Source organism: Syngnathus floridae, chromosome 11, assembly GCF_059516105.1.
Source record: "Syngnathus floridae isolate MCC-2025c chromosome 11, RoL_Sflo_1.0, whole genome shotgun sequence".
NCBI classification, from domain to species: domain Eukaryota; kingdom Metazoa; phylum Chordata; class Actinopteri; order Syngnathiformes; family Syngnathidae; genus Syngnathus; species Syngnathus floridae.
The window spans coordinates 4187895-4214291 of NC_142423.1; the positions used below are offsets into that span (position 1 = coordinate 4187895).

Sequence of the window (26397 nt, forward strand, 5' to 3'; positions counted from 1 at the left end):
AACATACAAGGGAATGTTGACAGATTTAAGGTTTGGTTCATGGTAGTTGTTGACGGCGGGAGCTAATTAGTTACTGACAGGGCTGTCCACATCAAGATGAAGATTTGTATTATCTGTTGATTGTACGCGGCACCAGCAAAACCTTTATCTGGCCAAGGTTCTCTATTTAGTGTCCACAAAGCCAGACATACTGCTCACAATAATTAGCCTCGGGTTGTCAGCGCTTCTCCCTTGCTAGCAATTAGCTGCTGCACTCTGGCTTCATGACGAAGTATTGATGAAGAGTAGCCTGTCTTGTGTACAAGATGGGGAAAATTGGATAGCTGTGTTTACTTGCCGTACTTCACACACAATTATTTTTTATTAATGGCTGCAATTAGCACATGAAGAATGCCGCTTGCTTTCGGCTTTCAACATCCTTCCGCTTAGGATTAGTAACTGATCTGTGACACACTTGTAAGGTCTGATACAGTTGGAATTCTATTCTTTTGGACTATGCTGGTCCTCCTTCTGAATTTCTTGTTGATTCTTTATTGTAATTTAATGTTCAACAGGTGAGGAAGTGATTCATTTAGTTTAGTTTATGGATTTTTGATTAATGTCAGATTGTAACATTCTGGATTTGATTCAATTTTAGTTTCCAGATAAGTGTTTTAAAAACAATCTATTATTTCAATCTGTCACTCAATTCAACTAACGACTAGTTTTAATAATTTTTTCCTTCTCCCATATTTATTTCAAGTCAGCCCAAACACAAGTAATTCTTCAATTTGTATCAACCAGTTTATACTATGACCTCGCTCTCTAAAAAGATTTGAATTGCCACAGTAAGACCCAAGGTGAAGGTGATATGAGTTATTCATTTGGCAGTTGTGTGTCTACACCGCACCCTTCGGAATGCCCAAGGCTATGAAGCCCACAATATCTTTGAAAGTGCGTCTGGTTCCACTGTACCACTTTTACAAGACTGAAGCGGTGAGGGCTTCCCGATCAATAAACACAAGGATGCTAATCCACAGTTTAGCCTTGTGTTTTAGAAACACAGATACGTGCTAGGAATAGTGGCTAAGATGAAAGACTGAATTTTGTGTGTGTGAGTATTCCGATTCCTAAAAGAGCAGATACTTAGGAAGCCTGTGAAACACAAAATCACAGGTGAAGAAATGTATAACTGGAGAGGGAAGACATAGAGTGGACTCTGTAGAACCGAGATGGGCCCAGACAAGACCGACCGGTGAAATTGGAGTATGACTGAACAGAGCAGTGAGAGGAGGAGTCATATTGAAAAAAAAAAAGAGGGAAGGGAGAAGATGATAGAATCTAAGAAAGAAAATTGTCTCAAAAGTATCTCCTGAGGCCAAAACTCAATCTCATCTCTTTCAAACACAATCCAAAAGGATACGTCGAAGATGTACCTTATGACCGCAGTCGGATCATGTTTAAAGTCTACTTTCCGATTCTTTACCTCATTTCCACTGACTGTAATAACCCAATACTCCCATGTGGTATGCCCTAACAGCACACTGCCAATAACCGTATAAATGTATGTGACACACTCGATATATGATAGTGTAACATAAGCTGCATACTAATCCGGTTGGGTATCAGCGATCCATAACTGCTTGCATGGGAAAATATCAATATGCCTGCTATTGTTTTTTCTTTACTGAACATACAGTAAGCTATAATGTACATCTGATCCCAAGATGGGGGGGGGGATCGATCATGAAATTTCATCTTAACAAAAGGTTGGCTAGCACACATTGGAGCAGTTAAAGCAATTTTTTTGGGATGTTACAGAAAGGCTGATTTGCAAATATGTATAGGAGCCAAACAAGCCCTCATGACCAGCCGTTATGCGAACAGTTAGCTCCAGTCAACAGCAGGTAAAATAACAAGCTGGCGTCTGAATCCCTTTTGTCCATTTCTTTTAACTCAACCTAGTAAGGTTTCTGCTGTGTGAACCAATCATAGGTCAAGGCCCAGGAGGCAGAACCAATGAGAGAGCAGTTGGTTGGGATATTGTGTTCAAGAGTGGCAGGCAGGTTAAAGGTGCAAATAAACGGGGGTTCACACAATGCCTGCTCGGAGCCAGCCTGCTCACATGATCACATTTTGGGGTCAGAAGAGCCGATGGACCTCAGCTGAGTATTATGTGAATGTCAAAGGTGAGGGAAGTGAGTTGGATGAGTTCACGACTTTTTACTCACTCTCAACCCATCTGCCGTTTTTCCTCTCTTCAATTTTTAGCTCCCCTTTACCTCTTATTGAGGTTTCTCCCTGGAGGGTTGGAATGAGTGGACAGATAACATCTGTGTGGGCCGTACACCATTACCTTCCATCTGATAAACCATTGGGCCACTCCATCACCCTCTATCCCTGACTCCTTCACCAGTAAGAGGAGAAGGAGAATGGGGGGAAAAACAGATGCGGGAATGAGAAGAAATCTACTTTCGGATACATGTGTCTGTGCATTCTTCTTCTGTGGAGAGCAGCTGTTAGCTAAAGGAGAGATGGGAAGTATCAGGGGTCCCGATGGCATCCAATTAAGGGAGATAAAATGATGATGAATTGCAGTGGAGGCAGCCACTAGTATCTGTGTGCACTATTGTTCCGCTATTGTGCATGTACACAAAAAAAAAAGGTGGGGCCTAAAGTAGATTGGGGGAGAACAGTGAGAGTAAAGTTGAATCAAGAGATGTAATCATTCAGGATTGTATCTCTCACACACTACTATTACTATAATCCCTGAAATACAGCATCCTTTCGTTTTATCTGTTCTTCCCCCTTTCCTTCTCTTTGCTGCCCCCCCTCCTTTATGACAGGTGAAAAGTAGCTCCCTCATTATTCCTTGATAAATAAAGATTAATTGCGGTTTAGCTAAAACCATATGTCAGTTTCTCCACCCATCTACTGTCTCATCATCTATTTCTAGTAATCGCTGACCTTTACCTGACTTTGCTTTACCCTTTCGTAGCATCGTCCCACCCGTCCATGTCAGCTTTGATGGCCAATTATATGAGCAAGGAGTTCACACCATGATCTTTTCTTGTTATGCTGTCTGAGGCATTTGCATTCTCTTCACTTCTATTGTTATCTTCTCCACATGACTGGAAACCTTATTGGAAAGTCAGCCGGTATAATTTTTATTTGGCTACAGTGTGTAGGGCTGCAATCCAGGGATGGGAGAATCTGTCGGAATGTTCTGAACTCCTGTTTCCATGTCAGTATTTGATTGTGCAGTTGTCTGTCCCCACCCATGTAACCTTGTTGGTATAATATAAACACCACTTGGTGGTGATGATGATGATAATAATAATCTCCAACGTTGGTGAGGGGCAAAAAAGCAGTGATGTTGAAAGATGGATGATTCTGCAAATAATTAGACAAGTCTGGAAATCCTACACAAGCTTAATTCATATAACTACACTACATTTTTCCCTCAAGCCAGCATTTCTGTAACGCCCCATGCTCGCCATGAATTGTGTGTGTGGTCCACTCCTCTGTGTGTGGAAGAGATAAGCTTGGTAACTGGGTCCGGCCATGCTCCAATCCTGTTAGCATTAGCGATTAGCACGGGCTAACAGGCCTCCATTATGAGCTGGCGCTGATTTAACAGAGCCTGATCCCCCATACGCGACGTGCACACACACACACACACACACACTGGGCTATAGGACGGATTAGCACTTGATCCTTGATTGGGAGGCCACATCAGTCTTGTGCATGCGTATGCAACAGGAAGGTGCCATACGTTGATTAAAAAAAAAAAAAAAACATAGTCCAACAGCCTGCTTGCCTGAACATTCCCGTGACTACATTCGTGTTGCATGAGCAACACACAGAGGTCACACTTTTTTCCCTCCCTCATCACCTTGTGAAGAACGAGTGATTCTAACCAACTCGATCTCGGCTTTGAGTTTGCCCTGGGCTGGTTTGGCATTTTTAGCGGTCCAGCTTGCACACACACCTTCAACATGACTAATTATCAGGACACGACCTCGACAGAAGGTGCCCGACGTACCGAATGTTACTTCTTACCTGTCTCTACTCTCTATCCATCTAAGCTCTCCTCTTCACCGCCACTGGCGCTGGCCATTTTGTAGCTTCAGTTTGCATCTGCACTCTGTTTTTGTCTAAATATCAGCATTTTCATTTCATTTAGTTTCAGTCTGGTGAAAGCCTTTCTCTTGATTTTTCTTTTCTCTTTGCACATGTAAATCCTGACCTTTCTTGAAATAACCTGTGTAATGTTTATATTTCCATATTGAAATTGGTTATGCAGTGAGTACAACACACACTACGTATATTCCCTGAATGTGTTGCGCAAAAATACTTGGTGTGATATGAAAGTTTAATAAGCCTTTGGTGCAATGAGAGACGATGACCATCGGATCGTAACCTAACCTCTGTGATGCCTCCAATGCCCATTAAACACAGAAGCACACACATAGTGCTTGCAGCCTTACATATTAATGTGCTGCCCCCAAACACACACACACACACACACACACACACACACAAACTTGTACATGGCCAAAACGGGGAATGAAGGCAAGCTGTTGGACTGTGCTGCCTTGATCTCTGCACCTACACACTGCTGCTGTGTGTTTGTGGTGTTACTTTCCAGGGAGTCTTGTTGGGATATAAAAGCAGCAGGGTGAAAAAGTTAACATGCATCTATCTATCATTTATTTTGCTCTCAGCATGTGATTCATTTTAAGGACAAGGTCACTGACTGACCAGATTCGTCAGTGAAATAGAGACGCAAGTAAAGGAGTCCACCGCTGTGTGACTGAGAGTTGATACAAGAGATGTGACTCATGGAGTCACAATACAACATTACTGTATTGCTCCTTAATAAATGTTTTATAATAGCACAATACTGCAATATGCAGCGAACAGTTTTATTGGGCAGGCTTGAACCAGATGGGTACGATTACTAAGATCATCAACTCCAAACATTAAGTGATGATTCACATTCCCAAGCATGCTGGGTGGTCCCTTAGGGGGTCATGAAGAAGAGAAGAACACATTGAAAACATGTTTTAAATGTAGAGGACAGAAATTTTAGCATCCTGTGCGTTTGTGTGTTCTATTCATAATTCATATTTCCTGTCCAGACGTGACACCTTTGCTGGAAAACCCTTTTTACAGCATTGTAAGCAGTTCTCTTAGGACATGAAGGATTCTTGTCTGTGTTTTTTTTGGTAGGCCTTGTGTGATGGAGGTTGGAAAGAAAGAATGGGATTCCCACAAGTGGGTGTTTGTTAAGAAGCAGAGGGAGGAAATAATCAGAGGGAAGAAGAGGAAAAAGGGAGTGTGAAAAGACCAAGCGGCCAGACATGTCAGGGAACAAATTGAAAATGCCAATTTCACTTTAGAGCCCACCGGCTCAGCCGTTTATAGCGTAGCCGCAGCCTCTTATTCCGTGTGTAAATGAATGGTGTCCACAGAATAACGCACAATAACCTCTCTCGATCCATCTTGTGCTCGGCCATTTCTCCTTCACCCTTGCTGCTGTTATCCTCTCACCCTTTCCCAATTCAGATCACCTCACTTTGAAATGTTCTCACGTCTACACCACCACCACCACCACTTTTTAGTCTGGAATATTGAACACTTTTGTTGTCGGCCCATACTCGTCAAACAAATAGCAAGCAGAACATTGTCTGAGGAAAAAGACAAAAATATTTGAATAAAATTTCAAGAGCAAACTAGGATTTCCCATGAGATGCATGGCGACATTCTCCCTAATTTGAATATCGCTATGCCTTTAGAGCTCACTCAGTGTAAATCATCCAATCGCAAATGTGAAGAATGAATTAATCAGCCACTCGCACATTGTGACATTGCTCTGTCCTAGCTCTCATTTTCTTATCTTTTCAATGCACATTTCTCATATTTGAGGGTCCTCCCCCTCTCAAATACATTCCAATTCACTATATTGTTATTGATGTCACGATAAATCTCCCCAGTATCACGTTGGAGTGGTTGATATCAAATGGTGACAAAGTTGTTGCGAGAATAGGCCTGTGTCGTGCCGCAGCTCCGGGCACCAGGCTTTCACATGGGATTTTATCGCCACTCCAGTCGAAGATAATAGTCGTGCTATCTCTCATCCAGAGGGCACTGAAGGTAGTGACCATAGCAGTGGTAGCGAGAGTGGATAGCCGTCGACTGTTAGCATGGACTGACTTCCTCGCCATCGGCCAAAATGTCATCGACTGTGTCCTTTATGCTAGTATTGAGTGAAACTATGAGTCGTTCAAAAATAATCAACAGAAAAACTAAACTAAACTATTAGGTAGTTTAAATAACATGCCAGCTCAAACTGACATTACATCACACATCAACAACACAAACTGTATTAGGAGGGCGGGTGGATTTGGTTAAAGTTATTAACGGCATTTTATCTATGCGTGATATTCAGCATTCATGATTTATGAGTGTCTCATTAGACAGATTCTGGTTGTCTCGCCATCACATTGCTGCGTTGGAATCGTGTTGTCTCATTTCAAGTCATTCCATAAAACTGATTATGCCGCCAAAGAGTCAATTACATTTCAGCTGTTATTAGTTCAGGATGCAAAAATGAAATTAGATGTGAATGTTATTGTGGGAGATATATTAGGCATTTCATTCATCACTGAATGGAGTGAGTCATCCGGCGGTAAGGATTACAATCTCTTAATCAACTCCGTGCTTCGGCAGGCAGCGCGAATGTGCGGTGTGTTAAAATCACAATATAGCCTGTCTCTCATCACTCATTTTTATGGCCCTTCAACTGGTGGTGCAGCGCAGGTTACGACATTACCACCAGCCGCCAGCTCAACTGAATTGTCTTGTTATTTTTGGCACGTTTTCTCTTCATTTCGAAAAATTGGAGTTTCTTCTCTTAAATGTATCAAATTCGATTTGAATGAGAAACCTGAGTTACTGTTTTTTTTCTTTCAGTATACGTACGACGGCAATGACATCAGTGACCTGCCTGTGGATTTGTCTGTGGTTTGGAATGGAAACTTTAACATCGACAACCCATACAACATAAAAGGTATGTTTTTCTGGTTTCAGCCAGCGGTGGCGTTGTATGCATTCTTTGTTACCCAAATTAAACATTCTTCTATTTTTTTCTTCTGTAAGAATGTAAACTAAACCCTTGCTCATCATTATGTCCCTTACGAGACATTACAGTGTATACATTTAAGACAGGCAGTTCCAGCTGTATCCGGTCAAAAAGTCTTGTATTCCCTGGATATATGATTAAAACTGAATGACGCCATGCCTTCCTTCCTTGCCAACCCAAGAATGATAATGTTTAGGGTTAAAAGGTATACCCGAAGCACTGGTGTGGAAGCAGACAATGAGATAATGTCTGCTGGATGTAATTGCTCGTAGGAGTGTCTTTACAGCGCTGGCTTCAAAATTATTACTGTCCGCACCGCACAGCAGGGGGGCGTGGCATTCTTCCCCTGCTGTGTGGTAAAGTAACGTCATTGCCATTGTCAAGATGGCCCGCAGATGATATGTAAAAACAAATCAGTATACTTTGCTCTGTCACAGTTTGATTTTTGTGACATTTCATTTATAATTGAAGTATATTTTATTATTATATCTAATGTGTTATTTACTTGCTGTCCCAAATTCTGCATGTATATATATATATTTCAATTGTGTTCATCCACCCAATGGGAATTGCTAATACGACCTGTTGTCCTTTCAAGGTCACAGCATTTCTAAATGACATATTTCATGTTCCTTCCTGGCAGTCTGTACAGTTTATATGGCATTGTGCTTCAGAACACGACAGCCTAAAGATGTTTTTCTTCCTCCTGCATATCTTAGTACCCCGCCGGTCCCTATCCTATTTCTCAATCATGATAATCATCTTGTGTCGCATGAGAAATTTTCAAAAATTCTGATATGTTAATGTAATTAGGAAGGAGTCATTTAGCAGACAGTAATTGGTACGGGGGTTGCTTTAAAGCTGCTCCGTGACCAATGGGATTTAGGGATGGAATAGCAGAGAGAGAAGAAAGGATTGCACTGTACAATTCCTGGGGCATTTAGGGAAAATATTGCTCTCAGATGGTGACATTGAACCACTTTTTAAAATGCTAACCAAAAGTTGATAAGAAAATGTTTTTATCTTCAATCAAGTTGTAGCCTTCAGGATGTTTAGTCTCTCTTTTCCACTTGTTTTCCACAGCTCACCTATATAAGTGCTACGCACTGAGAGACAGCTGTGGGATGTGTCTGAAGGCCAACCCCAGATTTGAGTGCGGCTGGTGTGTGCAGGAGAAAAAGTGCTCCCTCAGGCAGGAGTGCGCTCCCACAGAAAGCACTTGGATGCACGCCACCACGGGAAACAGCCGCTGTGCACACCCCAAGATCACCAAGGTGAGCCGTGTTCCCGACATGACAGACGATCACACATGAAAGAAGTATGTAACGGAATGACAATGTTCCCGAGTGAGGTCACAAGAACCGCTGACAAAAGAGCACGTGAATGATTGTCACAAGATTCAAGTATTCTAAAAACATTTCAGACAAGAATGTGTGAGGATCCGCCTCCAAAATACTGTGACGTACGATTTTTATGTTGCCGCAAAACTTGAATCAAACTGTACGACAGAAGAGACATCGGACTTTCAATGTTTTTACAATATACCGTTGGATAGCATCTTTGCTTGTATTGTCTCCTGTGATATTGTATTCTCTTAGTTTCCTGTATAAACCTTTATCTCCTATTGGTTGTTGAAATAAAAGGCAGATAAAAGGCACATATCCTGGAGCCCCTAAATTGAACAAATACTTATCCCTCGCCTCCTTCCAACTTGTGTTGCTTAGCAACCGCAACATTCCAAATAACAAACATGTCAGCTTTGTGCAAGGGAGGTGGTCAAAGAGGGCAGCCCTGTTCAACTGACAGTTTGCACTTTGTAACCCAGCTTTGATTGCCTCTTGCTCCATAAAAACTCCCAAATCCACAATTTGCTAGTTGACAGAAATCCCTGACTCCCAAAGGCAAAACATTAAAAAGAGACCAAAGTTGAACTCTCCTGCCTTTGCATCAGCGTTGTTTGGCCCCAGTGAGGGAAGCGAACACGGTCGAAGGCAGCGGGGAGGGTCGACGCCTTCGACACCATTACCATGACGGCAACCACAACACAGATGGGCCGAGCGGGAGGAGGCAGTTCGCACACACGCAACAAATCTGAAACACACGGCTGTGATTAGAGACGACGAATACCGACCGACACAGCAAAGAAAGCAGATCTTGTTTGCTTGGGAAGTGTGTATGGAGAAACAAAGTGAATGGGGAGTGTGTTAATTGGGTCTCACTATGAGTTCTGAATGTGTGTATGTGCTCGACATCTGACATGCCGGGTGGGCTAAGGCGTATAAACACTGTGGTGCACCCATCTGTTGCCATCCATAACTGTGGAGGTGGCCTATGTCTCACTGTGACCTGGGTCACTACAGCTCACCATAGGGAATGGCATGCTGTTCATCAACACACACACACAGAGTGGTGAGTTTGAGGCCTTCCAAAAAAAAACGAATATTCATTTCATTTGGAGAGGAAGTGCTTGGAAAAAAGTGCCCATTTTCTTGAGCTAAATGGCGTGAAATATGTCTGCATACATATTCCTTGCTTGAACCCCTCTGTATATTTCCTGTGTGACTTCTGCTTCCTCTTTTTGAATACATAATGAAGGTACTGGATAATTGGGGCACTAGCACATTGATAAATCCTTTGATTAGTCATCTCTCTTTCTCTCACACTCAGTTATCTCTTTGAAGCAAGCGAACAGAGCCAAGGCTTGTGAGTGCGTGTACGTGTGAGAGAATTGGCGGCGATGGGGTTGCGGTGTTTGCAAGCATGTGCATATTGAGACAAATCTTGGCCTGGGGGCAAGATGTTGGTGGCAGTCAAAAAGCAAGCGTAGTAGTCAACCAATAACGGCAGGAAGAGGAGGAACTTGGCTTGAGCGCAGCAGGGACAAAGAAAAAGAGATTCACCTGTGTATTGCTGGTGAGTTGTTTATCAGCAAGCCTACCTGTGAGGATCTCATCTCCACCTTTGACATTTACACTGTGACATTTTGTGCCAGAAGAAGTTCCACAGGCGACAAAGAGAATCCCTCCTCTGTAGCTATTTCATTGAACAGCACACAAACTGAATATCACTCCACTTCCCAAGCCCATTTGCTCTCTTCCCTTTTTATGCATTTTTGCCAGATTTTTTTTTTTCTCTCTCAAGAATAAGCAGTTGGGTACTGTTCCACTAATAGCATCGGGGACGTACAACAGTCACCAAACACAGCAAATGGTGATTAAGGGCTCTTATGATTGGTGTGGCACTTTTCCAGTAATCGTTGTGAACACAGTTGAATCACCTGACAGAGAATACTGTCAAGAAAGGTTTTGATTCGGAACGATACCGATCAAATAAGCTACAACACGCACACACACATAGACATCGTGTCCTTTGGCGTAGAGCAGCATTGTCCTAGTAATGGCCTTGGTTACTGCCTGGTCCTCCATCATCCATCTTTTCAGGCCTGTTCTCCCCTAGGAGAATAAAAAAGCATTCAGGTTAGCCCTGAGAAACCAATTAAAACAACCCATGCCTATACTTGTGGTGCTGGTGGTGGTGGGGGCGCCTATTTAATGTGTTTGCATGCAGCCCAGTACTTTTTGCAGACGCATTATTTTTAGTTTGTGTTGCAAAAATATACCCTACAAACTGTAATGTAAGTCAAATGTTTGTTTTGAAATATTTGTCACATGTGCATTGTAGAGCTAAATGAGTTGTCTGCATTGAAGCCATCCCTGAGGAGGAGTGAGCAGGGAGTGAATTAAGATCTTGTGTCAGCACTTTGGTCAATGAAGCTGACTGGAAATTACCCTTGCATGTTTGTGGTAGTCGGGGGGGACGTGCAAACGCCACACAGAAAGTTCCCAAGGTCAGGTGTTAAGACGTGTTAGAAGCAGAACCAGGGATGTTCTTGTTGTGAGGCAGTGTGCTAACTGCTCTTAACCCCGCTGTTCAACTAACATTGTAAATATTTTTAGACTTGCATTTTTGTTTTATTTTTGACCGAATGACTCCACACTAGAGCAGGGATTGTTAGTGTTAGCCCTGTAGTGGTCCGTGGCGGTATTGCAAGTAGTCCGCAAAATTGAAAATGGAAAATAATTGTAACAATTTTAAAAATAAAATTGATTAATTCTAGCTCATTTTGTGATTCATTTACCCATCCAAATTATGTGTGATTCCCAAAATTGACATACAGATGCAAATAAATAGCCCGTTACAGGTCTATCCTCCTTTGGTGCAAAATACAATAATATTCCGCCAAAGCAATGATCCACGAGGTGCTTCTTGGTTATAATGGTGGTCCTTTGTACAAAACCAGCTAACCATTCGGCAAGTAAAACATAACGCAGGCTCTGAATATTTTTTTTATTTTGCAGAAATGTCCCATGTGAAATCATCATCTGCGAACTAGCTGATGAACTTGTGGAAAGCCTCGCAGCGTCTTTTTACAGTCTGTCCCTCCTGTCGCATCAATATCCCCCCCCTTTTTCTAACCAGTCGATGTTATCTCTGCACTGTTGCTCGAGCGGGCTACAATATGTCTGGCGTAAAAGCCTTTGACACAACGGGACAAGTTGTAGATGAGAATGAGAAAAAGCCACGTTGAATGGAAGTCAAGAGCTGTGACTGTGAAGGGGAAGAATAGAGCGATTGTTTGAGCTGGTGGCTTTTATGAAAGTCTGCTTTTTGTTTGTGTTGTTTCAGTGTGAAAACGACAAGGTTTGTATTTGTGTGTGTTTTGATAAGCCCGGCTGAACAGAGCAAAAGATTTGATTACCATATCTGGAGACTTTGGATGACGCCACCACTCTGTGCCAATCATTCTTTTGTCTAATGCTAAAACACACGCCATTCATGCACGCTGAAAAAGAGGCGAGCGAGTTGAAAAGGCACAAAGGCGGGGAGGAAGAAGAAAAGGCCAAGGGGGAGAGCAGAAGATATTCACCATAAGCTTTGTTGGCATAAGATAAAGAACACTCCATCGTTCTATCGCGTCGGTGGCCTTTTGGATCGGGCCTGCGTGCCGTTGTGTTTCTGTTCAGTTTCGTCAATGTGGGTGAACGTATTTTTTTAGCAGCATGTATGCCAAATGTTTATCTGAGAATGTGTTGGTGGTTTTGCGGAATTGTGAAGCCCATTCGCATCTAAAGTCATAAAAATGAGAAACTTTACTTGGGCGCGACTAGCAATAAAGACACTTGCCAATGAACATGTAATTATTTTATTTTATTTGAGTTAATATTGAGCAACTGGAACTTGTATGTGCTAAATCGCCACGTTGCACATTTGTATGTACTAAAATGTACTTACACTTCTGTAATGGTTTCACAATGAACACAAAATGTACTCCAGAAACAAATCAACTTTAACTCGTGTCCAAGTGTTACCTCACAGGAACGACATGAGCACCCAACTATCAGCATATGTTTTCCCCTCGTCCCATATTATGTGACAGATGACCCCACCCCCATCAATTTCTAATCCAATTAGTTGTAACCCTAATTCTCCGAGTAATGACTGATTACCAGAGGGACTGTTGTTTGCGTCCATGCTGTGGCATAATGGTACGGTGATTAGCGACATGGTTCATCTTGTCTAGCCATTAGCACCCCTGCACACCTTTTACGGAACTCAAGAGGGAAACGGAGGGATCGGAGGTCACTGTGTGCTGTAATTGCGTTCAGTAAATTAATCATCTCAGGGTCAGAGAAGTGACCAAAGTGAGGCCGGGGGGGTCATGTGCCAGTGATTGACTGAGCAGGAATGAATCTGTCGTCATTTTCATTTAAATTTTGTCGCAAAGAATCTCAAGTCCTACTAAAATGAACACTTGTGTCCATGGATTTATTTATTTATAACGGTGAATTGTTCTCTGTCTGCAGCTATTTCCTGAGACTGGGCCTAGGCAGGGAGGAACCATGCTGACCATCACCGGTGAGAATTTGGGTCTCCAGTTCAAAGACATCCAGAATGGAGTCCGGATCGGAAAAGTGGCCTGCAACCCTCAAGAAGACCAGTACATCAGCGCTGAGCAGTATGTTGACGACATCTTTACTCCTTTTTTGTGTTTGCGTCACTGTTAAGCTTCTCTTCAGGGTTCCTCACTTGCTGTGCATTCAGACCAAAAATCGGTTCTCGGGCTGTGCTTATTCAAAGTGCTGGTCAACGTTAAGACAAATGGCAGCCAATTTAACATGAAACATTTTCTTTCATTATCAATCAGAATTATAGCCCAATCACAAGTGGATTACCTCATTTAACCCCCTTCATCACACTAACTCAGCCCCTTCTGACAGCAACGTAATGACATTTGAGTGGGACGATTGGTATATATTTATATATATATATATATATATATATATATATATATATATATATATATATATATATATATATATATATATATATATATATATATTCGTGAAAGCTTTGCCATGTGAACACTCCCTCTGATTAATTTGTGTTTTCTGTGAAATCTCTGAATTACGATGGCCTTACTTCCTTTTAGTAACTACAGCATTTTATTAAGGACGAATGATTATTTGAGCTGATAGCATGCAAAGTTTGTTGTTTAGTATATATTTCACCGTAAGCAAGACAAACAAATGCAGGAAATGTATTCAGTCCACATTTTTTATGAGCCTACTCTCCCCGTTTCTTTTAAAAGGCAATGCAGATGTTAGGGGAATAACATAAGGTGGGGGTGGCTGCTTGTCACCCTCACTTGGGTGCTGGTGGCGTCCTCAATATTCTATTTTCAGTACTGTCTCTGTCATTTTACTCAAATGATGGTCTTGCTAAGTTTTGCACAAGTCCCAAAGATTTTTCATCTTTGGCTCTGTCACAAGGAAGAAAACATCACAAATTTGACTTTGATGCTTTGACAGAGGACAAACAATGCTGTGCGGCTCAAGACGGGGATGACAGGTGTCCCCGAAATGGCTTTAGAAATATCCTGTTGACATGTTTGTGTTGTTTTATAATTCATAAACTCGTATTATCATATTCACGGGAAACATCTCCCGTACGTACACGGCTGCTATGTTTGGCAACTCGCTTTCACTACCGCATGTTCATTTTGTCTTTTTTAGCATATCCAAAAGCACAGAGGTGTCAATTTTGAACCCTGTCTGCTCTGTCATGCCGTACTGCCTCGTTGCCATAGCACCCAGAGGATGGAGGGAGGGAAGGGGGGCAGTTGGCAGTCAAGCTGTCCCGATAATTAAAAGTGATGTTAGCCATGCGACGCCATTAGCGGCCCGGATACTCACTTCATTCCCGTGACCCTGTCGGAGCTGCCTGTAACACACGAGACGCAAGATTATGCGACTGACGCTGCAGGTCCAAGGTCAGCTGCTGGAAGGAAAGAAATGATGTGCACTGATAGTTGGGCATAAATATAACAGTTCCAGGAGAAGCGGAAAAGTGAGTTGGATTCGTTCATGGCAGCAATGACACCAGAAAGTGACAAATAAAACTTTGACGATGTTAAAAAACATATCTAATATAAAAAAAAAAGTTATTTGTCATCTTATTGGACAGTTTTGACATCTCTTCAGAGGTTCCAGGAAAAGCAAGCCAGATCCCGCCTGGTCACAGTCACCGACTGTGCTTTGCTGACTTTTATGAAGCCAAAATAAAAAGTCAAATATGCCGTGCTTGTATTCTGTGATTTTCATCCCATAAATAGACTTTGACAGGTCCAATGTCATGAAATCCCACTGATGGAATAAGATATCGCCTGTATTTCATCTACCCTCCCATCAATTTATCATGAACTTTCTTCATAGAGATTTAATAACATCGCAATTCAACAGCTTCTCATTTCGGCAAACATGATGCAAGAGAAGCCGAGTTTTTAACTGAGAGCTGTCCAGCATTTTAATCACAGCCCCTAGTGGGGGTCCAGGGAATAAATGAAAGGAAAAACAGAAACAATGGACGTAGAACATACTGCATCAGAACGTGAAATGCTGTGGCACCGCAGTTGCCATGACCACGTGCTGGGCAAGTACAAACAGGGAAGTCAACTCATCTCGGGGAGGCGAGGAGATGTGTAGGATATGAGCTTGTTCAATTAATAAGCCTCGCTCATTTTAACCCGCTTACTCTCCCTGTCTCTTCTTCCTCGGTACTTTCTTCTCACGTCGCCTTTCATTGGTCTTTCTTTTTGTCTCATTCTTTCACACTGGCTAATTAAAAGGCAAGCATGACTTCATTGGGTGAAATGTGGGGAAGCTTTTGCCCTTCCGGGATAGACTGCAGTTGTTTCTTCAGTGGATTTTTGCTCAAAAGGCCAGCTCATGTTATGCAATTCATACAATATGTACTGTAATAAAGTGTAATTGCACATCTGCCACAGTAGATGGCAGTGCTGCTCTCATTGGTGTTTTCTTTTTATTTAAAGCTGCAAGAAAAGGCAAAACATAATTTTAAAACACTTTCTACATCTATTTATCTTTATTTTAATGTTAATAAGGATGCAATGTGATACAAAGGTCTGCTCAGAACAATTTCATAAAACAATACTATTCAAACTTCCAGATTTCCTTCTTCCTGTGCCTTGGTCTGATTTGCTCATTGTAATTGAAAGTATTAATCCGTCCGTTGTAGGATTGTGTGCCGACTGAATGACGCCACGGGTTACCGGGTGCAGGAAGCTCAAGTGGAGGTGTGTGTGAGGGACTGCATCCATCCAGACTATAAAGCAATCTCCACCAAGGCTTTTACGTTTGTGGTAAGAGTTGAGACTTTCCGAAAAAAGCATCTTTCGGTGCCACGGCCATAATTTGATTCTTTGTGTGTCCATTCTCAGTCACCATACTTCAGCCGCGTCAGGCCGTCTACCGGGCCGCTTTCTGGCGGCACGAGGATCACCATAGATGGCAGTCATCTAAACGCAGGCAGTGCCGTGTATGTCAAGATTGGACTCCATGCCTGCCGTTTTGAGAAGTGAGTGAACCCGATGTACTCTAAATATTTGTCCTACTTTACTACATTGTCATACAAACACGCTATATCATCGCTCCCTTTGTTTTTTTTTAAAGCCCAGCTCCACCAGTTATTAGTTTAACTATACTTTAGTGTTTTGTAATTATAGAAACATCTCTTTGATTTGCTGCAGATTGCAAAAGAGGTAGGTCTTGGTTAGAGGATGACCAGGAGCAATTGTAAAAATGACAGTGGAGCCTATTTTTAGCGTGATGTGTGTGTGTGGTCTACATTGAAGAGAAATTGCTCAAACTATACGGTGTTGAAAACGTTTACTTTGCTCTCTACGGTGTTATTATGTCTTTTTCTTACATGTATGTAATTGCGAAGGTAACTTCCTTCCTCTCATGGCTCACCCTATAAATTGCACTCATGCCTGCGTGTAAATGTCCCAGCACATGTTTGAGTGCACTGCAGATACTTTAGCTTTGTGGATTTAAAACAATAAAATGGATTGGGGATTTTTTTCCTCACAAAAATCTAATTTCCATTTTTAATCAACCACCCCTCCTTCCTTGCTTGTATGAAAAAATAATGACGAGATTATTAAAATAACTTACATAACTTGCATCAAATTACACAAAAATAATGGAAGTAAACACATTTTTTATAACTGCTGCCCAAAAAATGCCTTGTATACTATCCAAGCTAAAACACTTTGTTCTGATTCCAAACTGCATACGCGATTTGATAAAGTCGTATTTTGAGGTTCCTTTTTCAAAATAAATTTGAACTGATGATAAAAGCTTTCCCATCTTATCTTGTGCTTTGAAGCTCAACGTTTGACTTGTATCGATGTTGTATGCAGCATTTATTTTTCTCATCTTAGTTTTCCTTTCCAGCCGCAACAAGTGACAGGTCCAACTAATGAGCTCGGACCTATGAAGTTCTTTTTATGTCGTAGCAAAGGCCAATTTAAAGCTTGGTAGCGCACTCTGAGAAAGGTGAACATAATAGTCTTGGCCTTTCATCCACTGAGCAGCAATAACCTTTATGGGCAAAGTAATGAACTGGTTGCGTCTGTCTTTTTAATGTGTCTTTCTATTCAGCGGGGCCTCAACTTTAATCAAAACCTATTTACCCCGAGTCACTCTTCCGCTTATCTCCCTCTGCAACGCGTTTTCCTTCTTTGGTGTTTTCTTTCGCTCCGTATTCCCCATTGGCTTTCTTTTGTGTTAGCCGCAACCTTGTCAGAAATACATACGTGACACCACAGGCACTCTCAGCAGTGACAGTGTTGTGAAAATAGTTACCATGGAAACAAGGGACTAGTGGAATGTGGAAAACCTTTTTTTTTTTTAAAGAAGTCATCCTCCTTTTCTTCCATATTCAACCCCCATTTCAGTCCCTTCTCAGTTTGAGTATGCACAGAGGAAACTGTTAAAATTGCATCCCGAGCAACGGCAGGGATTACATTCGTCGAGAGCAAATATGTTTTGCAGATATGTACTTTATACATTTTTTTATTGGGCGTGTGGATAAAGCGGATACACGGGGTGAGATACGATTCATTTCAAATCGGATCAATTCTGTTCCCTTCGATTCAACGCTATTATGATTTCACTCAATATGGTAGAGTTTGAGGTGATGTCATTTTATAATATGAATCAACTTGTCAGGACTGTAAATGCACTTTAATCCACTTTAAGGTGGAACAATTCAGTTTGATCCACTGTCGTTTCCCGATTCAAAACGTTTTTTTTTTCCTACACAGCTAATTTTGTCTCCATCTCACTGCAAGTTGTCAGGCAAAAGCCACACTTGATCATCCTCCCCATCATCTCCTTGCTCTCTGTGGATTCCCAGCCTCCCCACGGACGCGAGCGGGGGATTTGCGTATAGATCAGTGTGTTCAATTCCTATTCCGACTATCACACTGCGCCACGTGTCACTTGGGCAACTTGTTCACATTTGCAGGAAGCAAAAGCTTGGGCGGCAAGAGACTTTACCTGCGTTTAGCATATTTATATGCTAATTCGCCGACCCCCACGCTGTGCACAAGCACCTTTTTACACGCCCCGACAGATGGACTCATGGGAGGCCAATCTCCCTATTGCTTGTGTTTCACCCTGACATCACAGGACACCTAAAATAAACCTCTGGAGTGGAACACAAAGTTTCCCTGCAGGTCACAGCCGGTCGCCTGTCTGCTCGCGATGCCGTTACATCACACACAGAGACGACCAGCTTCATCTGTCACATTTGATCTTTCAGCAAGATGGAGCACAGTAGGGAGGAGAGAGGCTGACATATGAGACTACTACTGCACAGGCTAAAAGTTGTTAGCACTTAGGCGCTACGCCGATGACATGAAAGTGTGTTTTGGCTGCAAATGTTGAATCATAATTCAGTAGGAATTATACGTGGAGCTCTTTTTTTTTTCAGCAAGCAACCTTTTGTGACTAACACATCTCTCTCCCACTCTCTCCTGCTCATTCAGGCGAAACAGTAGCGAGATAGTGTGTGTGACCCCAGCCGGACAAGCTCCAGGCCCTACCCCGGTCATGGTGGACATCAACTCAGCTGAGCTGAGAAACCCAGAGGTCAAGTTCAACTACTCGGATGATCCCACCATCCTGAAAATTGAACCCGACTGGAGTATTGCTAGGTAAGAGAAAAAAAAAAAAAAGAATACTAAATAATAACGAGCGGAGTACTTTCTGCTCACTTCATGATCTATACGGAACGCAATAAAATTCCCATTTTATATGAACTGTGTTTGATCTACAATGCTGCTTGATGCATCCAAATAGAGCAGATACTACCGGCCCAATGCATTATTAATCCTATCTGATGGTTGCGCTATACATTTTCATATGAAACTTGCCAACTCAACTGAGATATGAACTCTGCGTGTGAACTCATTCATGTCATAATATTCCAGCAATACTCCCCGGCCGCATTTCGGTGAATAGGAAAACAAACATTGCGCTCAATTTTCAACCTCATCTCTCTTTTTAAAGACCTCTTATTTATGTTGTTTATAGTTCTGCATGAAAAGTAAATGTTTGTGAGCAGCGACAGCAGTAAAGGAGAGCTCCTGGAGCAGTGCAGCGCTACTTGATGAGTTGCAGCACATACTAGATATACAGTGTGTGTAAATATTACTTTAATGAAACGAGGCTCTGTAGCCAAGGGAAGCATTCCTGCTCGAACATAACCTTGCATTGTAGGGTGTGAAAAATAAGGAAATAAAAAAATGTATAAATAAATAACTTGCGGCAACCAAACACTAATAGGCTTACTAATATGACCTAGAAACTGTTCTTTGGCTCACGTGGTTGTCATTGACTCCAGCGAGAGACTTCTAGGAAATGTTTGCGCGTTATTTCCTGGCCTTTCAATTAGATTGGCATACATAAAAAAAAAAAAAAGGAGCTGATAATCATACTTTGCGTTCCTTCAAAAATAATTATCGACGTGACGTGTCATGCTACAATAACAATAAAGTGTAATGTTTACCAGTCTCTTTTGTCACCCTGTTCTGAAACAGAGATCATCCAAAACACCCCCAACCCCTCATTGAAAGTCATTCTTGGGCTAACAAATGATTTTGGAAAGATTAGGCCGTATTTCAGCAATGATGAGGATTTACACCCTTCACAATACATGGTTTAAATCACAAGTGTTGAAAAGCTTTACTCTTTTTCTGCTCTTTCTCCTTGAAAATGTTCTTGTGTAAAAATCACTTCTTGTCACTTTTACCATTGTTATTTTTTATTGCCACTTGGCCGCCCGTCAGCCGCCTTAATGCCATTCAAAACCCCCTCAAGCCTTCTCACCACTCTGTCGTTTTTTTCCTTCCATCTCAGCGCCCGCTACCCAAGCTTAGAGATAAGACACTGGAACTCCCGACTCGTTGGAATTTATATTCTGTTATTTATTGAATGTTCTCGAGCTGGTCCTCCTGTTTGTGAAAAACCCTGCGATGAATACACCTGCCTATGCTGTTTCGGGCCTCAAGCCTTGCCGAGCGCTGCTCCATTTTTAAGTTGTATGTTAACTAATTTAACCGCTGTCAGAGTTGTTCGCATCAGCTAAAGTTCAGGGTCTCGGGCCAACGGGTGCTGTTAAGAAGGCAGCGAGGAAAAGGGAAGTCTCTCACCCGTGTTACCGACGTCTCTGTTGGTCAGCGTCACATGGACCCGAATAGGTCACAGGTGTAAAGGTTACACAAAATGTCGGATCACTGACAACACAGCCCTTTCTGAGTGTACTGTATATCCTATGCTGGAAATACCACAGCAAAATTTCAATGCCTACATTTTAATATCTTCCTACGGGCACTGTGCAGAGTTCATTAAATATTGCAAGTAGAGGTCAGACGACAGGTGATGAGTTAATTACAGGAGCAATTCGCTTTGCAGTCATTTCTGGTTGAAGCGCGCAAAGATGCTGGTCACGTTCTTCAGAGGATACAGACTGAAGTCAATTTACTTTTATTTTTGGGACGTGTTTGTAATATACACTGTGGAGTCATAGCAAGTGCCGTTCAAGACTATTTTCAGCCAACGTTTTTGCTGACGTGGCCTGTAATCGTTCTCGCTCATTTGTTTAACAATCTCTTTTAGTGGCGGGACCATGTTGACCGTTACGGGAACCAATTTGATGACTATCAAGGAACCCAAGATGAGGGCCAAATATGGAGCTGCCAAGTCAGAAAATGTAAGTGGAAAAAATTGAATTCACACCGGTATGGCGTCTATCTTTCCTTTGTACATTCTCGTTCAAAGTAGTGATTTTCAAATGATGCACACACTCTTGGGACACACGCACACTTTAACTGTCAGTCAAGCAGCCAAGGGCCTATTTTCTGTTTGTTTTTGATGTTGAATTTCCTTTTAGCAGCTTTAACCTTTGAAATGTCAAGCAGTAATAAAGCGGCTCTGGCAAATCCCCCCCTCCCCTCCCGTCCTCACCTATAGCACCATGGGGCTTAGCTAACCTTTCCCCCTCACCGGCTCTTTGCTCAAAGTGAAAAAAAAAAATCCCTTTTTGCCTTTGTGGCCACTCGCTGCAGTTGATTTGGTTTTGCTTGGTTAGTTTTCCAATTGAGCTATAAATAGAATGATTTTTCTTGTTCTTTTTTTTTTTTTTCATCTGACAATCATTGCATTCAATTTGCTCTGACACGACTAATCCAGCATTCTTTTAACGTTATAATGTCAACATGTTCTCTGATATCATATAGGCCTCTGTTGGCACTACTTAATATGCTAATTGGTTCTTTGGAAAGAAACTGTATGACTAATGTGCAATTTGTGTTGCTCCTCAGAACTGCACCGTGGTTAACAACACGGTGATGGTGTGTCTCGCTCCCTCCGTGGCCGGGTCTGACAAAGTTTTCTCTGAGGTGGGCAGCAGTCCAGATGAAATTGGCTTCATCATGGATAATGTGCATTCGGTGCTGGTGGTCAATGAGACATTCAGCTACCATCCGGATCCAGTGTTTGAACTACTCAGTCCCAACGGCATATTGGAGCTAAAGCCCAGCTCTCCACTTATACTCAAGGTAAATTGCCTTTTGCTTTTAGCATTGATCTGGTTTTTTGCTTTATTGTGTTTTTCTAAACCTGATTTTGCTTTTCATCGTTTTATGTCATGTTTTTTTTTTTGTCAGCTCAACTGCTTTCAATCTATAAAATCACCTGTTCTGGTTTATTCAAGATGTCAGACATTTTCTTGAGTTAAAAAATAATAATAAAATATTGGACTGTATAATGTCATGTTGTACTTTACAACCAACCCTTTTTATCCAAATTTATATCGTGAAATATTATGTAGTAAATTATTTTGGACCTTATCGTTCTGCGGCACTGTTGCTATGGTTACCCACCCTGAACACAAATTCAAATCTATGCGTCCCACTGTTGATACTTACCTGTTCGTAAAACAGAAACCATGACACAACTGTGATTGCAATTGAAAATTACATTGTGTACTTTTCTAGGGCCGTAACCTAATTCCCGCAGCCCCTGGAAATACAAAGCTGAACTACACGGTGCTGATCGGGGACACGCCGTGTGTTCTCACCTTGTCTGAGAGCCAGCTGCTGTGTGAGTGGCCCAACCTGACTGGAGAGCACAAAGTCACTGTGAGTACTGTGCGGCTGAGCCAAGACACACCTTTTAATATCTTTCATACTCTTATATTCTTATGTTCACTTTATAAGTAACTTCTATTGCTAGTAGAGTTGTGTTTGTTTGGCAAATACAGAATGTCCGGTGTGTGTGTTTTAATTCTCATCTCCTCAGTCTGCGTTCTTCATCTCTCTCATTTAGCTCAATCCACATCCTTCCTCTCATTCTTTGCTCCCCAAGCATAAAACGTAAATCTTTTTAGTCATTCTACATTCCTCATCCCCATTCATATATCCACGCCCGTAAAAACATACATCCTGGCTTTAATATTGCTTGGGGTGTTTGCAAATGTATTTATATTTTAGCGGCTTTTCATTGGTCTTGGCTGGCTGGTATACTCCCGGGGGCTTTCGGCAGTATTGCTTTTCAATAGACTGGGACTATTTTCATTCTGCCTTGCTTTTCATATTTCTAGATATAAGCCACTTGAAGAATTAAAAAAACGTTTAAAATGGATAGAAACGTAATCACTTTTGTGTTTTTACTGAAATGTGCCTCGGGGCACAAATATTTAGCTGAAGGGGTTCAGGTTGGTCTGGACTTGACACAAGTGAGAATTTTTCAGCCAATGCAGCAATGGAACATTGTGTTGTTTTTATTGATTTATGTTGAATTCAGACTGGTTTCAGCCCATCCTCACAATATATTTAATAGTAGCAATTTTTTTTCAGGCCAGTAATGTTGATTGTATCATTGGTTTTCTATTTTGCATCCAAGCGTCTACTTATTCCTCTCTCTAGGTTCGTGTCGGAGGCTTTGAACACTCACCGGGGACCTTGCAAATCTACTCAGACAGCCTTCTCACCCTGCCCGCTATCATCGGCATCGGAGGTGGAGGCGGCCTGTTGCTGCTGGTTATTATTGTGGTGCTGATTGCCTACAAAAGAAAGTCCCGCGATGCAGACCGCACCCTCAAACGACTCCAACTGCAAATGGACAACTTGGAATCCAGGGTGGCCCTCGAGTGCAAGGAAGGTAAGTTGAAATCGTAGAAGTTATCGCCATCAGACCTCGCGGTGCTCTCGCAGCTTCCCTTCTACCTTCACTTGACTGTTCCCTCTAAATAACTCCCGTGTCCCGAAATAACCGACTGCAAATCTTTCCCTTGCTGCAGCTTACCTCAAACACTGCACAACCCCAATTAAACATCGCTATCCATTTTAGTCTCAATTTCCTCGCTTGCTCTGCCTCCCCCTCCTTCCCACTTCCAAACAGTCCCTCCTGCTGTTATGTGGCAGTAAAGTGTGTGTGGGTGTTGGTGTGATTCTAGAGGAGTACTTTGATCTGAGCCAGCCACCAGATGTTGGCTCTCCACCCAGCGAGAGAGCCGCCTGGCTGGCCTCAAGAGTGTCCACGGGTGTGAGAGAGGCAGAGATGGAGGACAGATAGATGCGGGGAGCAGAGGGTGGGACAATGAGGGCAATAGTAAGGAAGGAGGGGCTTGGCAGCAAAGAAAGAGGGAGCCAAAGCGAGAGACTTCCACACCAGCACATTAGCATAAATTAATTTGGCAGGCAACTGCGTGGATTGAGCAAGTGCCTATTGATGCTGCTAAATGGTTTGTCTGCTATGGAGGCAGATGGGAAGAAAGAGTCGAATAATGATCATCATGAGCGTACACATCCATACTGCCTCTAGAGATCAAATAAAACATGCACGGTGACGGCTAAAAAGCATATGCGGGTTTACCAGTTCAACCAGTGCAATATAAAATTAAACCATTTATTGTTATTCTTAATTATTTCGGTGAACCGGGTTTCAGAAAAGCAATCGAGAGATTTGTTTGAGCAGTGGATGGCTTACTCATCTCATACACGGGCTAATAAGCATTTTTTTATCTCACGCAGCATTTGCAGAATTGCAGACCGACATCCATGAGCTTACTCAGGAGCTTGACGGAGCAGGAATCCCCTTCCTGGACTACCGCACCTATGCCATGAGGGTCCTCTTCCCTGGAATTGAGGACCACCCTGTGCTCAAGGAGATGGAGGTACTGGTCAGTAGAGAGATTGCGTGGAAACACACCCACACATTTGTGTGCTGATATGCATGGAAGACGTCGGGTACATTTCAGTATCTGCACTCGGCTATCAACTGTATTCCAAAGGGATAGTGTAGCGCGACATTGGATTTTCATTTGTATGGCCCAGGCAATCACAGGCCACAGTAGTGCAGTAGTAGGCAGATCAATTTCTTATTACAGCACCAAGCTCACATCCATGGCTGTGAAGAGAGGAAGAGGCTGGATGGAGAGCGTGTGGGAGGGAAGTGAGGGATGAAGGGAGTGAAGGAGGAAGATAAAGACAGAATATTAGATAATGAGAATAAGTGAAAGGGGATGACAATAAATTGGTTTATGCATGTAGCTGAAAGTGAATCAATTTGTCTGATTTTCTTTGTAAGGAGACAAAGAACAAGTGGATGTGAAGGCACGCATTGCTCCAGTCATTCTTTTGCCAATGTGTCCTTGTGTAACTCACTGCAAATTAAATTATACTCTCTAGCTCAAGCTTGCTTTCTTTCAATTTTTTTTTCACTTCCTCAACTTCTTTCTTACACCTTCTCCCGTAGGTCCCGGCGAACGTGGAGAAGGCCCTGACACTTTTCGGACAGATGCTGACTAAAAAGCACTTCCTGCTGACGTTCATCCGCACTCTGGAAGCGCAGCGGTCCTTCTCCATGCGAGATCGAGGCAACGTGGCCTCCCTCATCATGACGGCGCTGCAGGGGGAGATGGAGTACGCCACAGGCGTCCTTAAACAGCTCCTGTCCGACCTCATTGATAAGAACCTGGAGAGCAAGAATCACCCTAAGCTCTTACTGCGGAGGTAGGTGCAAAGGGAGGATTTCCTTATTCTATACCTTTTGATAGAGAGCAACGAAGGTAACAAAAAAAAATTAGTTTGCCAAGATGTGCATTGCTGTGTGTTGTGGTGGAGCAGGATAGCAAGGGGACTCTTTTTAGAAGCATATGCGATGTTTCGTCCTCTCTCTCTGTCAACCCTGTCGCTGTCAAAAAGGATTACACCCCTGAGCACACACAATCCCAGTGGAGTTGCAGACAGACAGACAGAAAGACCTCTCTCTTCAGCACACACACACACACAGGTAGTGGGGGGGGGGGCATACAAGGGATGGAGTGAATGTCAATGGATAGAGGAGAAAGATTTACAAAGGTGTGTGTCAAGGTTTGAATGAAGTCAGGATTGCTAAAGGTGCAGCAGTGTGCAAGAGGAGTGAAATATAAAGGCAAAATTCAATTCGGGCTTTGTGTCGTCGGAAGTGAGAGCGAGGCAGATGGAGTGCCAAAACAGAGGATTCACACATTTATGAGGAGATTTGAGCTGAAATCAAACCGCTGGAGGAATATGGAATATATAATCCACATCTTTTGTATTGAAGTTTAGCTGTCACCCTTATGATGATGCGCGAGATGGACAACACAAGAGAAGTGAGTGCACCACTGCTGCGTGTGCCGCCATTCATCCTTAACACACATGTTGCCGCCATTCCCAAAGTGGAATATTGTCTGTACGCCCCATTAGGTGTCCGTGCCATTTATACGGAATGATGACCCAGAATAAATACCGGTTTAAAGTGGTTGCAGTATTGAAAGGGTGCAATATAGGTGGTCTTAATGAAGAAAAGGAAAAGAAGCAGGATGGATAGTAGTATAGTCACATTTGGAGACAAATAGCCTTTCTCCAAAGAAGTAGGGATTTGACATTAAATAATCAAAACTTCTCCCCCTTGTCGTTTCCCCCTCTCCCTGGAGAGATATTTAATTAAAAAACAATCTAATCAAATTAATGACTTTCCACCAATGTGCCTTTGTAAAGCTTTTTCTAATCCCATCCAGCGGGGAATGGTCGCAACATGCTGCCCTTGCTAAACACACAAGCTTCTGGAGATTTAACTGCCAAGCTGGACGAGAACTTTGGGCCAAAAAAAAAAAAAACTTGAGCATTTGCTTTCCGGACAGGAATGCTACGGCATGTGTTTGAGAACAATAAGTGCTGGCACGTAGTTTCCCCTGAATGAGAGAAGGATTGGTGTCACCTTCTATCAGGGCCTGACATGCCCACAAGCATGTACTGTCCAGGTGTATTCACCTCCCTCATCCTCCAGCTCTCCTTTACCCGTCGCCTCATCTTTCAT

General features: G+C 42.5%; 1 protein-coding gene across 3 annotated transcripts in view; it reads left to right on the plus strand.

The window, feature by feature from the left end:
- Positions 1 to 26397, plus strand: part of plxna1b (plexin A1b) — a 125394-nt gene that overhangs the window by 91664 nt on the left and 7333 nt on the right. For all 3 annotated transcript variants that reach the window (XM_088389191.1, XM_088389190.1, XM_088389192.1), the window contains 12 exons: positions 6958 to 7054; positions 8210 to 8400; positions 12991 to 13142; positions 15722 to 15845; positions 15924 to 16060; positions 18540 to 18707; positions 20671 to 20764; positions 21375 to 21611; positions 22050 to 22193; positions 22980 to 23214; positions 24087 to 24229; positions 24811 to 25067. In XM_088389191.1, coding sequence (XP_088245317.1) covers positions 6958 to 7054; positions 8210 to 8400; positions 12991 to 13142; positions 15722 to 15845; positions 15924 to 16060; positions 18540 to 18707; positions 20671 to 20764; positions 21375 to 21611; positions 22050 to 22193; positions 22980 to 23214; positions 24087 to 24229; positions 24811 to 25067 — 1979 coding nt within the window. The remainder of the gene's footprint in view (positions 1 to 6957; positions 7055 to 8209; positions 8401 to 12990; positions 13143 to 15721; positions 15846 to 15923; positions 16061 to 18539; positions 18708 to 20670; positions 20765 to 21374; positions 21612 to 22049; positions 22194 to 22979; positions 23215 to 24086; positions 24230 to 24810; positions 25068 to 26397) is intronic.